General features: G+C 31.0%; 3 protein-coding genes across 6 annotated transcripts in view; 2 read left to right on the top strand and 1 right to left on the bottom strand.

Moving 5' to 3' along the window:
- Positions 1–14,612, bottom strand: part of LOC129921184 (chondroitin sulfate N-acetylgalactosaminyltransferase 2) — a 180,383-nt gene that overhangs the window by 52,231 nt on the left and 113,540 nt on the right. The window lies entirely within an intron of this gene.
- Positions 1–14,612, top strand: part of LOC129921192 (synaptobrevin) — a 44,006-nt gene that overhangs the window by 10,024 nt on the left and 19,370 nt on the right. The gene's annotated exons all lie outside the window — the stretch shown is intronic.
- LOC129921189 (uncharacterized) lies at positions 8,780–11,207 on the top strand. The gene has a single exon (XM_056002917.1). The coding sequence runs from the start codon at positions 10,127–10,129 to the stop codon at positions 11,075–11,077; it is 951 nt and encodes a 316-aa protein (XP_055858892.1). The 5' UTR covers positions 8,780–10,126; the 3' UTR covers positions 11,078–11,207.

Below are 14,612 nucleotides of genomic sequence, written 5' to 3'. Positions count from 1 at the left end.
GCTTCGAAAATTAACCGATAAGGGCAATTGATATGATCAGGACACGGAAGAAAAAAATGATTGCTTGCATAGCTGACGGAGCCATGATATTTTTTATTGTGGGAATTGAACACAATAAGTTAATAAAATCAAAGATTAAAGACTCGCTCTTCTTTATCAATGATACCTAGTGAATCTAGTAAAATCCCAAGAGGCTTGGTCGGCCTCTGCTAAATTGCTATTGTTATGAGTCAACAGGCTTTGGTGACATTGTTCTTACCACTTCTATTGATTATCTTAATTTTGATTTATCATAATTTTATATTTAAACTCATTTTCATTAACTGAAGGGTTCTCATGAGTTTTCTAACCAAAGCGGTACGGTGCGTTCCAAGGTAATTGGGTCATCGAACAAGTCTGTTCCACTGGAAACCTATGAAATTTTCGTATGGCAAGGCGGATGGAGTAGTAGTGGCCACAAAAGTCATTTGGGTCACGGGAGAGAAAACAATACTTGCCCTATTCACCATTTTTTTTTTTTTTTTTCATTCACAATACGAGTATTATAAGTTCCTGATTCAAATAAAATAAAAAAACAAACAAAACTTATTTCTATAAAAAAAAAAAAATCTAATAGATGCATCAAAATCATTACTTGCAATATTTGAAATCTATCGACATCGATGCAAATCAATACCAATTACACCATTCAATTGCAAAACCACATTGACATGGAGTAAAATCCTTTCAATGATATTTCATCACCGATGATGATGATGCTTTGGAATCCACAGACTCATCCAGAAAGCACCTAAGGGCTATCTACATGCATATTACAACCACCCACCTCCACTTTGTGAATTAGAATTTTCCAATTTATACAGATTGGTGGTGGTGGAACTGGGTGGCTCATCTGATGTGTTCTATTCTACATTCGATGAACGATGATAATATATAATTCCAATCAAATGTAATTTCCTCTTCGTACAGTACTTCTCTTTCCCCTAAAACTGTATGTGCTGACTCGGGGCATTTTATTTTTTTTTTGTGTAAAATATGCGCACGTTTCTCACGTTCGCTTTTGCTGATTTTATACGAGAAGTAAATGGATATATATTTTTTTCTATTTGTAATTCGAAAATCAAAAGAATTTACATTCGTTTTTTTTTTTGCTTGTTTTTTTTGGGGTAAATGGATTTTCCAACTTAAAACTCTGATAAATTCAAAATATCTGACACAAATTAGATTGAAATTTGTTTCTCTCTGTATTTTTTATTTTTTTAATAAGAAATGCTTTGTCATTCAAAGAAAAGCAAATAAATTGAAACTTTTACACTCAATTTTTCAAAATACAGCGAAAGCAGAAAAAAGTAAATAAATCGTTTTTGTAATTTATTCGAATGATTGTGCAGTTTGTCTCTTTTTTTTTTTTTGTATGGTTTGTAAAAAATGAAAGACACTGGTAGTTTGGGAATGTCTCTTATTTTTTTGTTTGGTAGCAAAGGGAAACAACCCAAAAAGCTAAATCCATCACGTTTCATTTTAAGGAAGAATTTTACAATTTTTTTTTCTGAATTCGTTGTTGTTTGTGTGATTTTTCGAATAATTGAAGTATTAAATTTTTAATGAAAAATACAATTTCCTATTTTTTTTTTCGAAAAGGATTTTTTAATACAAGAGGAATACAACAACAAGCAAGCAACACCAAGGTCTGAATCAACAACATTGATGCATTATTTAATGGAAATTTAATTTTAATTAAAGCAACACACACACACACTCAATTCCAAACTCAACTTCAACCCCAACAACAACAACAATAATAAAAAGCATTTTAATTTCCAATCTACTTTTACTATAAGATTACTGTTAAATCAGAATTAACAGAAGCCCCGGCCCGATATATACCGAACCGATACAAGAAAATGAACAGAATTTGTTATGAATAATTAATTGTAAGCCTTTAAGGCTCTTTTTGTTGGGGAAATCGGAAATTCCTCGGCATAAGCAGCATAAGCTGCTGAGTATGCTGCTGTCATGCACCGCATACCTTTTACCTTGCATCTGTAGGTAATGCTTTGGTGTTGGATTCCATAACATTGTACCTTTTATGCAGTGAAAATCAATATCTTCTCATATATCGACATCAGCATCAAGGGAGTTTATGATGGTCAAAGGAAGAAATAATCTACACAAGAAGCCTTCTTCTTCTTCTCTCTGATTAAGGTGATCCCTTTTCCGCTTTTGTTTAAATTATTAAACCACATTAAAGTTCTTCATACATTTTATGTATAGGGTTATATTATAGGAATCTGAAAAGAGAAATTTGGTTAGCCATTCCGGATGCCGTTAAAGTTCCCACTCGTCTAGGATGAAATTACCTGGAACACAATAAAATGTTTCTGAATTTGTAAGGAAGAGGAGAAATTCTATAGCGAGATAGAGTGAAGCCAAACAGAGAGTGAGGCTAAGGGTGGTGGTGTTGGCTCTGGTCTTGGTATTGGTAGAAAACAAAAGCAAATTGTTAGATCAAAAGGATGCTGATGGTTCTATTCTTGTTTAAGACGACGAAGGCGGACGTGGACGACGACGAGAACGTCGGTGAAAATGAAGACCTGTGGTGCTGCAGGCGCATTGTCTTTATTGTGTCAGTCTTGTCCTTCTTGTGGTTGTAGTAGTCGTCGTCTTTGTTTTGCAACCATTTTTGTGGGTGATAAAGGTTTCCTAGGGAGACCACTATTACATTCTATTAAATTTTAAGTTTTTAATCTTGTAATGTTTACTCTTACCCACAGTTATTATTGTTGTTACCTTAAATGAAGGGAAGAATTACAAATTTTAAATTGCATTCTTAAGGAGTTTAATTCATTAAAACGGAACTCTGCATTTTTCTGTTTATTTTTATGAAGCATATAATCAACTAGCTGAACAAAGAGTGTCAAAGCAAAGTCCGTTGGTTTTGATACCGTACATTTATATGTTATTGGATTTTAGGCTAATGCTAGTGTATGCCATTATAGTTATAGTCGATATTGATTTTAAAGTTGCCTATGATACCATTAATAAAGACAACTTTTTAATTTAGAGTGCACTATATCCTTCTTTAATCAAATCAGTGCACAGATCAAACGAAGAATTACTCTTACAAAACGTAACTACCTAGGTAACAGGCTGAGGATTTTGGTTTGAGAAGGTAAAAAGCCACAGGATGAGGAATATGATTAAATGAAAGTGAAAAAGTATGCTATCGGTATCTGTCTTCGTCCCTGTCTTGCTTTTTTCTGCAATTTGGCTTCCGTTTTCTTTTAAAGTTAAGCCCAGTGCCTATATTAGAGTTTTGGCGTAGATATCTCTTTTCAAGATAGTGATTGTTTAAATTTTTGGTCTGTTTCCTTAGTTAGTTTAGTCCGGTCATTTTTGTTTTGTAAAAGAACATACAATTTTGAGTGGAGATTGTATTTAAACATCTCATTGAAGTGAATCCTTGGTTCATTAATATATTTTTTTTTTCCTATTTTTATTCATCAAGACCTGTAGTTAGGTACTGTATGTGTGGTTTTGTTTGTTTGGCTATTGGTTATTGCTCTCTTGAAGTTGTGATAACGCCTTAAATAAATTAGATTTAAGACTTGCAGTTTTCATGTTTATCAAAAAATTTTTTGACAGAGAAGATGTTTGACGTCCAGAACGAATCCAATGGTGAAACGATTGTTGAAGCCTTTTACTACGCAGTTGGTAATTTTATTCGGCTCAGTTGGATTCGAAAATTTTCGCGTTCTGAAGATTCCGTTTGCATGGCTCAGTTTGGAAATGAGCTGAACTGCTTTGTCATTCGAGTCGCTTAGAATTAGTAATTGAATTATATCCCTCTGTCGGCACACGGGTGCGAATTTGGCAGGACAAAAATAAAAAAATTACGATTTTTCAAAAAAGTGGTCACAAAAAAGTCTCTTTATAAGGGTGAAAATATTTTTTTTTCGGAATTGTGAATACAATATTTGAATTCCTCGGAATATTCTACATCAATTTCATACTTGATTCTCTATAAAATATTGTGACCGAAAAAAGTTCTAGCGACATGACAAAATATAAACCAAATTCGCACCCGTGTGCCGACCACGTTACAAAAAAGAGGTGTGCCTACAGAGGGATATTACAGGTTGCTCAAAGAATTTTATGGTGGATGGTATCCTAGGGAAATTCAGTTTAAGCATGTGCTAGTGTGTGTTGGCCACCATTAGTATTTAACTAACCAGCTATTGTCTTTCTTTTTTTTATCATATGTGTGATAACTGGTTACTGTCAGCTACAAATAGGTAATTTTAAGGAGCTAGCTATTGCTGAGTCAGTCCTATGTAACTATTAATGCTAGGCTAGGCTTAAGTGATCATCAAGCGAAGATTCCACTCTCTTAGACGTGATGAGTCCATTGTGATACCACAAGTACTAGTTAGTCTAACCACTCTAAACCTCTTATGAATAAGGAATGACTTTTTAGTTCTATTTTCACTAGATCATGGAAGAATTCTCCCAGATAGAGTTTCCTTTTATTGGAAAGAGCAGGACAGGCAAAAAGAAGATGTTGATCTGTTTCTTCTTCTTCTTCAATTCAGTTCTTGAAGAAGATCTAGAAGTATCTCGAGGGAGTCCAAGGGCTTTGACCATAGCCCGCCGCTTATACATATAACCTTTACAAATTAAAGTTGAACTCAGAATTCTGACCAAATGTTAGAGCCCTGTTGTTCATTTTTGAATGGGGTACGACAAGACCGTAGTGTTGTCAGCAGTCGATTTATGCTCAACGATTTTCTCCATCTGCTTCAATGTGTTCACCTTGATTGTAGGTGCGTGCTTACTGTTATTTGCAAAATTGCATTGCCATTTAAGCTATATTAATGACTAAATTACAAAGAAAAAAAATAATAATAAACGAAGAAAAGGGTAAACATTCCCCAATTAAACGAACCTAATCTTACCTACCTAACACAATTTAACAACTCACACGCTATTGCTCAGTTTGTTTAATTAATTTATTAAGATGCAGGCTGTTTTTAATTAACAATATCGTTCAAAATAGCAAATCTTGTGTTGTGTGGGTTTTTTCTTCTCTTATTTAATGAGAGTATTTAATTGAACACGCAGGGCACTAAAACCGACCCGATGCAATGGTGTGAATGGTGATGGGGTTAAACCTTTATTTGTTTTTTTCTTTCTTTCTTTCGTGATTGTGTTAAGGAAATGTAGATAACCTTAGATTACTTAAGGGTTGTTTGTGGTGGCGGAAATTTAATAGAAATGTGGGTATAGACTAAAGCGTTAATAGAATTTGAGTACGAACACCAGTTGGGGATTAAGAGATTTTCTCATTGGGATTATGTTAAGCTTCAAGAAACCAAGAAAAATGCAACTATTGAGGATGTAGAAAATGAAATCCACCTTCATTAAGGAATACCTTAAACGAGGTAAAGAAGAACTATCGTAGCTTAAGGATAATCGGTGGGGGTTTTTTTTTCTTAATGAAAATATTTGTAATATGCTTTTTTAATGATATTAAATTTCAATTAAATAAGCAAATGAGGTCATAAATGAAGGAAAAAGCTTTTATTCTTCTCAATTTTCACTTTCAATTGAAGAGACATGTACAAATCAACAAACCTTCATTAAATCATAAGAAAGTGAATACTCCTTATGGCTGAATAAAAGCTTGCTTCATAAAACGACTATGCCTTCAGCAAGACACGTAAGTGGACGAAATAAAATTGCCAATTAGAGAAGACTTACGCGAAGCATGTACTTTAACAAAGGTGGATTCCATTCAAAAGCAATATAATATTCTCTTCTCAAGTCTTAATGAGCACAACTTGCATCCAGAATCTTAAAAAAAAAAACATTTTTCATATTAAACACACAATAAACCCTCAAGAAAATATAAACAAAAGTGAAAAATAGAACCAGGCCAAGGGTAGAAGATCTAAGTTTTTAAGTTTTTGACTAAAAACAACAACAAAAGTTTTTAAACCTACAAAGTATTGGCGGCGGAGAAGAGAAATGAAAACATAAAATTAAGTTTTCTTTTTTTGTGAATTTTCGAGTAGCACACAGAGAGGGAGAAAGCCATTAGTTTAGAGGTTTCTTGATGGATAGCTTGAGATTTTTTTTTATTTAATTTTTTTGGTTAAGGGGGTTTGTTGCCGAGAGGGTACTATGTTTCGAGGCTGAACGATGAGCCCCTTTTGCAAACGTCAACATCATCATCATCATTTTCAGATGCAAAAAATTATGAAAAAGAAGCATCAGAGAGGAAAGTGCAAGATATTGCAGAAAATATATACAAAAAAAGGGATGAGACGTCATAAAGTGCATTCGTTGAAGAAGAAGAAGCAAAGTCAGAAATGTATACAAGTGGTGGTAATTTTATTGCACGAATGCAATTAGATGAAGATTCACAGAGCGGTGCAAGAGGGACTTGGTTTGTACAATTCGCTTGGTGATTTTCTCCTCGCTGCTGCTGCTACTTCGTGTTGATAGAAGAAGCACTATAATTAGGTCAATTGGTCTTTTCTGGCTTATATATATCTTACGCGCGCAAGGAGTCAAATGTAGAGCAGAAAAAAGAAGGGGAATTTCTAAAAGTGTTACTTATTCTATAGAAGAGAGATAGGATAATGAAATAATTTCAGAATTAAGATTAAGATCATGAGGAATGTTTCTAAAGTTTTTTTTTCTTCATAGTTTTGTTTTTTTTTTTTTTTTTTGTTGAGCATCATCCCCATGAAGTACGAGTTGAATTAAGGTACTGTACAAAGATGACTTTCTGTAAAGTTGTTGGCATTTAAAACTTCATCCATCCTTCAACATCCAGTTGGAGGAAAGAAGTTAGAAGAAAAGTCAGATTTATATAAAATCTTATGATATTATAACACCGTAATATCTTCAATTAAAGATACCTGGAGATTATACTGATGGGATTTTTGTCACATTAAAAGATTTTGTGTGACTTTAGATAAGATTAATGTTTTAGGTAGGTACTTAATTCTTGTTTTGTTGAGTTTTAAAGATGAATGTAAAGTAGGTTAGATGTTTGCTTTTAATTAGTTGTATACAGGTGAGAAAATTTGTTTTTAAGTATCTGAAAGAGGTAGGAATGTAAATGGAGTTGTTTTCTAGTTGATTTTAAAAACGAAACTGAAATAAGTAATATATCAATGTAATGTATGTCACTTTTTAAGGAGGTTTATCGGATAAATTATCCTTTGAGTATATTTTGTTTATAACGTATTTTACCAATACATTCATTCTTAGTACATATTGAAAAAGTTGAAATTTCTTTTATCTTGAGGCGAACTGATTATTATTGATCTAAGCTTCTGGCACTGTCTGTCAGGTAAGTGTGATGAAAAAATGATCTAAAAGATAAAAATCTTCGAAAAATGAAGTAAACAAAAATTTTTACTCCATCATCCAAAATGGCCATCATTTATACTATTATGAAACGTCCAGAACTTAAGGTATTCACAATTAGTAGAGAAGACTTGATAGGACGTTCCAAATAATCTATTATTTTACCACACAAGAATGGTGCATCTTTATTTATATGGTATGTTTTTGAAATGTCATTTGTTTTTTGACAAACATAATCTTACTTAGATATTCGTTTGATAGAAGTTGTCTCCTTCCGTACAATTTTACTGAATTTGAGATATTTGATTTGATGGGTGTAACTAGAAGTTATACAAACAAATAAATGATTTTCAAAGTACCTACACCATAAGCCCATAGCAGACATGAAATCGACTCTCATTTTTTCTCAAAACTTTTTTAAAATCTTGCCTAGTTAATCCTTAATTACATTGACAAGTGAAAGGTACAAAAATGAAAATTTTCACACTGATTTCATGATGATTTCCAGAAATGGAAAAATTATTTTTTGAGTTAAAAAAAAAAAAACAATTTGCATACTTTTTTTTACAATCAAATTGAACTAGCGAGAAAAAAATATTTACACTTTTATACTTTTGCAAAAATTGGCCAATGTAATTACGTAAGGCTTTAAGTAATTTTTTTACTTGCTCTATAGGGCAAGTATTGGTTTCGTGTCGAAAAAAAAAATTGAGGTTTTAATCAAAACCAACATTACGATGATGGAGAATTCCGAAAAAGTGGGTCTAGCAATTCCGTCCGTGCGTCTGTGCGTCTGTGCGGTTGTGCGTCCATCTGTACACATTTCCACAGCCTAAACGGGTGGACGGATTTTCTTCAAATTTGGTACAGATGATTTTTATTGAATTCTGAAAGTTAGTTTTTTTTTTGTTTTTTTATATCTCGTTTAGAACGTATACCACCCATACAAAAAAATACGATATTGCGAATTTCTCGAAAACGGCTCTAACGATTTTGATTAAACTTTGTATACGTAATATTTAAAGCAGTGGCAATAAAACTGCATTTTTATTTTTTCTCAAAAAAGTCAAATAACAAAAAAAAATTTTTCATTTAACAAAATTTTGCCCTAAATGTCGGCTCTTCCCCAAATATCAATTTTGTTTTATTTAAGTGCCAGCTTTTAAAATCTACAAGTAGACTAACATAAAATTGCTTTGAACTGCAAGAGCAAGTACGTGCGACCCCAGTCGTGCATTTTATTTAATACTGCACGGCACTAGTTAGAGGGAATAGAAAGATGGGAAAGAATTTTTTGTTGATACGGTGAATTGAGAATAAGATGATTATTATCTCATATAATCAAACAAAAATGCTGCCTTAGGTAGGGCTCGAACCAACATTTCGAGGTAAGCAGTCAAGCACTACATCCACTGAACCATTGCCACCCGCAATTGAAATTTGTTTCATACAAATTTTAAATCTAATCTTAGAACACGGTACTCGTTTATATCTCAGTGCTCTTTGAGCCAGACTTAAATATTTACGTATGAAAATTGGTTAAAAGTTGTCGTCAGAATTTTAGAGAATCGTAAGAAAAAATTAAAATATACATATACCTAGTACTTAGGTAAAAAGTAGGTAGTAAAGCAAGGTGTCAAGAACTCGAACAAAATTTTTATCGCACCCACCTTTTTCTTCACTCAGGCATGTTTTAACTGAAAATTACCTCCAAGAACAATAATTTAGATGAAATTTTTTTTAAAGAAATCTAGTTTTTATTAATTTTTTGTTCCTTTAACTTCTTGTAAAAGATTGCGTTCTTGATAAAAAAAAATTGAATATTAGATTAATTCGAAAATTATCTTTTCTTTTTTTTCCTTACTAGCATTTTATTATGTACATATTTTAATGAAAAAAAAAATTGTTTTAATTCCTTAACTTTTTGGTAGGTACTGTAGAAAAACAAAATGTGTCAAAGTTAGATTTTTTCAGGGCAATGCCGCTATATTTAAACTTTTAGTTACAAGAAAATACAAAAAATATTTTTCAAATTTCTATAACATTTTTTTTTCTTATTGTGAAAATCATTTCATATCAAATCTTTTGTTGTATCGTTTTTAAAGCAAACAAAAAGCTGTGAAAAGTTATGAGTTAAGTCACACCCGTTTGTTAACATCTCTATGAAGAAAATGTCTATCAATTTCTTCAAAAATGTTTAACAAAAAAAGTATTTCATTCATAAAATAAGACTTTTTCTAAAAAACAATTCGACATTGAAATTTAAAAAAAATAAATTTTGCCAACATTTAAGTCAATATGAACCAATGTACAAGAATTCCATAATTATTTATCTACCATATTCTTGGAAATTCACCGTACTACGAACCGAACAAACAAACAAAAAATTCCCCTCTTTAATTCGGATACATGTTGTGTATGTGTTACAATTCCGGATAAAGAAAAATACTTATTCGGATTTCTTTTGTTCGCCTCTCTACGATTTCCAGATATTTTAGTATCTATCAACGCACACACATGCCGGATTGTACTTGTCGTTGTAGCTGCGCTGTAAATTTGTCAACGACACAGCAAGTCGGCAACAAACACATACACACAAAACGTGGCTCTGGCGTCTGCTTTTCAGCTTGCTCTAAAACGTGACGCATTTTAGTATTGATTTTCTTCTTGAACCGAACAGACATAGACTCTTACTTCGTATATTTCTATTTATTTGTTTTTGTATTCGTTTTTTTCATGTTTAAATATGGATTCCACATCCGAACAAAAAACACAAGAACAACAACAACAAAAAACCACACAAAAAAGAAAACATGTGACTCTCACAATCAGCAATAAATTAAAAGTTATTGAAAAAATAGAAAGAGGCGTATCGGGTCGATTAATAGCCGAAATGTTCGGAATATCCAGACAAACAGTTTCGGATATAAAAAAGCATACGCCCATTATCAAAGCCTATGCAGCAGAATTTGATGGCGCAAATAATACGAAAAACACTTCAATCTCGAAAAGAATGAAATTCAGACGAACCAAAGATGACCGTTTGGAATCGGCTCTTTATGCTTGGTATATTAGACAGAGAAGGAACGATGTTGACGTTCAAATTTCGGATCTTAAGACAGCTGCAGAAGAGCTAAAACAACAATTGGGAATCACAACAGTGGTTTGCAATGCGACTTGGTTAGCTCGTTTTAGGTATCGAAATAATATTCAAGACAGTGATATTGGAATAATTAGGGAAGAAGACCCTCAATCTGAAGGTTCGTTTTCTTTGAATGACAAAGAAGAAGATCCAAAGAGAAGAGATGAAAAAGAGGATTCAGAAATAAATGAAGCATCTGCAATGGTTCCTTTTGATTTTATTATTAAAGAAGAAGAAGAAACAGAAGATGTAGAAGAATGGGATTATATTCCAAGTGAATCGAATGAACAAGAACAGGAAGAATCAACAACAACAACAACAACAACAACGACGACGATGAACATGGCAATACCGAAGGAGAATTCTGTACTCAAAGCTGCCAGAGAAGGTATTGATGCAGTCATCAACTATATAGGGCACACATCGAATCGAGAGTTGTGGACTCACTATGAAAGATTGAGAGTTGTGCGTGAGCTGATTATTGAAGATCAGAAGAAGATGCATGGTAATTCTTTGGAAGGGGTTGAAGCTCAATTTAATTTTCCAAATACTTGATTGTTGATAAAGAATTGTTGTACTTAAAAAAAAATAAAAGTTTTTAAAATGCAAATAATGTGTACTACTTTATTTAAAGTTTTTTTATGATGATTTCGATATTTAAGAATACATGTTCTTAAAAATCATTTTTTTTTTTTTATTTTAGGAAAAACCTGGACTACAAAAAAAATTGTTTTTATTCTTAGCTCAAAAAAAACCTAATTTTGGAACTTTGGCAAATTTTACTATATTTCTACTAAAATTGACGTCCTTTTTTCTTGCCATAGGGTCAATGTGGGTAAATGTAAACAGGGGTAAATGAAAACATGGCTCATAACAAGCTTCAGTTAAATCTCTTTGATGCATATATAAGTACAAATCGCGGACGCATGTATCTTTTAACATATACGTCAAGCTCATTGCTGTCAAAGGAGAATTCATTCGACGAGGTTATTTTCCTTGAAAGATAATTTTTTAAAGTTCCAAACAAGTCGTTAGTCTTTCAGAAATATTAAATATTCTTGCAGATTCAATTAAGTCAGTATAATTTGCAAATGCTTTTTAGTTTTGAATTTTGATGTAGATTCTATGTGAAACAAACAAATTTTAAAATACAGGACATTTATGTCGATTTGCATGTGTTTACATTTACCCCAGAATATTTTTCATAATGGGAAAATGTAAACAACGTATTCTGGGGGTAAATATAAACATATATTTTTGCTGAAATTATTGGTTTTAATAAAAATAACGTATTTTAAGTCAATTACTATTGCTAAAGTGCAGCGGAGTGACATTTTAAAGTAGCCAACACCATCATTTTCAGTGGATGATGTTGCAAAATCGGTCTTTGAGGTAAAAAAATAAAAAAATTGACGTTCGGAGCTGCTCAGGATGCATATTGGGCGCCTATATAATGAATCAAAGGAAGAAAACAAAAAACTTTATTGGAATTTGAAAAAGTTTTTGTCAAATACCTTCTTGAACGTTTTTCAAGTTGTTATCCATTCTAAATTTTAAACCACCGTTTACATTTACCCAAAATTTGTAAAAAAACACAAACATGGTGGGGTATTTGTAAACATGCCATATTTGACAGTAATGTAAACAATTTGGGAAATATTTGTTTATATTTATAAAGAAGAATTGTCATCATTTCATATTTGCATTTGAAGATACCATTCAAGTTGTTCCGTGAAAACATATAAAAGTCTAAAGTCGAAAGAAAAAAAAGACATGAAATTGTTTACATTTACCCACATTGACCCTATAGGTACTGGGTTGTAAAAATATCAAATAGAGAAAATGGTTTTTAAACTAAAAACAAAAAATATTTATTGCAACTAAAAATATTTTGCATTAAAAACAATATTATTACAAATAAAAAATTTTCTGAATTGAAAAAAAAAAAAAAAAATCAATGTAAAATGTATGCATTAAATATTTTTTTTTTTTAATATTCGTCGAATTTCGTACAATTTTGACTATTTTCTCTTACATTAGATTCAATATTATAGTTGAAATTGCGAATTTATGGTCAAATAGTCAAAATTGTAAGAAATTCGTACAAATATTTAAAAAAAATATTTAATGCGGACATTTTGCATTTATTTTTTTTTTTTTTTCAATGCAGACAATTTTTTATTTGTAATACCTAATATTTTTTTTTTAATGCAAAATATTTTTAGATGCAACAAGTACTTTTTTAATGCAATGAATTATGAAAGATTAGACTTTTCTGAATCTAAATCGGGTTTCAGAAAAATTCTATCAGGTACCTACTATTTTTGTAAAAATGATTTTTGAAAAATGTGGGTAGTTTCTAAAAAATCACCCTTTAAGACTCATTTGAACTTGTATAAAATTAAACCTTTTTGTCGCATTAAACTCAAATTTTGAGGACTTATTCTTCATAATATATAATATGACCTATCCATTGACACCAAAATTAATGTTTACTCATTTTTTAAAATACTGATTGTCAAAAAAAGCAGACATTTCGAAATCCTTCATTTTTTAGTAAATCCTACATGAACTAAATTGTAAAATATCAATGCCCATTATATTTAAAAAGTCAAATATGTAAAGAAAACCATAATAAAATCAATTAAACAAAATTTTTACGTGTTTTGTAATTTTATATACTATTTTTCTATTTAGAAATATTTTATTTGTAATCTAATAAACCATTCGATAAACTGCCTTATAAAGCTTCAGATTTGTTTCTCCTAGAAACAAAAGTATACTTTTCTTATAGTTTTTGATGTGCTGAGTTAGAATCCGAAGAAAAAAAAAAATCTATCACGTCAGGATTTTAAGATATTCGCATTAAAGTATCACAAAATCAAGTTTTTTTTTTTTAGAAAATCTAAAAAAAAACTACTATATCTCAAAAACCAGAGCTGAACGAAATTTGTTGAGTTCGGATTCAAAATCAGCACACTAAAGTCCATTAGAAAAGTATTCTTTTGTTCTAGGGAGAATGATATATTAATTTTTAGAGATCAGATTCTTTATGTAAAGATATGCCAAACCTACTTACTTAAATTAAGATATCTCGGAGAAGAAAAGAGATATTGAGAAGATTGAAACTGAATTTGAAAGAAAAAAATAAGTTCTTTCATAAACCGTAACAATTTTAATTGAAAAAGATTACATTATGCCAAAATATTTCTTCGAAAACAGCAAAAAAAATTTGTTTTTTGAGATTTTCTAACGGGATTATCTAAAAAATGGGACGTGCTAGGTAAATTCTGACTTCTGATTCGGAATCAGCATACAAAAATCCTTTAGAAAAATATACCAGTGAAATTAAATTTTTTCAAAAAAAAAAATAAGCAACTTGAACTTTAAGAGTAAGTTCGTGGATACAGTTATGCATTTAATTTGCAAATGTTAATCCACTTTGTATATACGTTATCCCAAAATAATAACCCAGAATATTTCATATAAAAATTAGCTCCGAAAATTAAAACTTAATTCTATTAATATTTGGCAGCAGTAAATTTTGCGAGCAAAGTATATATTTTTTTTTTATTCCTCAAATTTTAAAAATATTTACAAAAACTTTGGCCTTTGGTCTTATAGCATTTAAATAATTGAAAAAAAAGTTTGAGATTTAAAATTATTAAATTCTTCTTTTCTGAGTTCTAAAAACTTAGTTACACAGTGAACAAATGCATTTGAAAGTTGAAATAAATTAAAATAAAAAACAAATTCATATCCGAAATTGCATGATGCAAAATATCTTAACCAAATCCAATAGATTATTTCAAGGATCGTTAATATTTTTAAACAAGAAATTCCCGATAGACAGTTTTGGTATGTTTTCGAATGCAAGAAAACCACATATTAGATTTCAAATACATTCCAGGACATACTTGAAAGCCTAAGAGTATCTTCAACACCATATATGTCCTATCAAAAACATTAGACTCATTTCCATTGTTGTAACTTTAGACTATGTACATTTATAAATATTCTTCTGCATCTCTCTGTTGTTGGTATATAAAATCCTAATCACTAAGATTTACAACAAACACTTGCATCTATT

Source organism: Episyrphus balteatus, chromosome 1, assembly GCF_945859705.1.
Source record: "Episyrphus balteatus chromosome 1, idEpiBalt1.1, whole genome shotgun sequence".
In the NCBI taxonomy this organism is placed as follows: Eukaryota; Metazoa; Arthropoda; class Insecta; order Diptera; family Syrphidae; genus Episyrphus; species Episyrphus balteatus.
Note: the sequence above shows the minus strand (reverse complement) of the source record. Positions and strands in the feature narration are given on the sequence as shown.

What these genes read in the sequence shown, in the direction of transcription:
- LOC129921189 (XM_056002917.1), top strand. Translation starts at nt 10,127, where the DNA reads ATGGATTCCACATCCGAACAAAAAACACAAGAACAACAACAACAAAAA.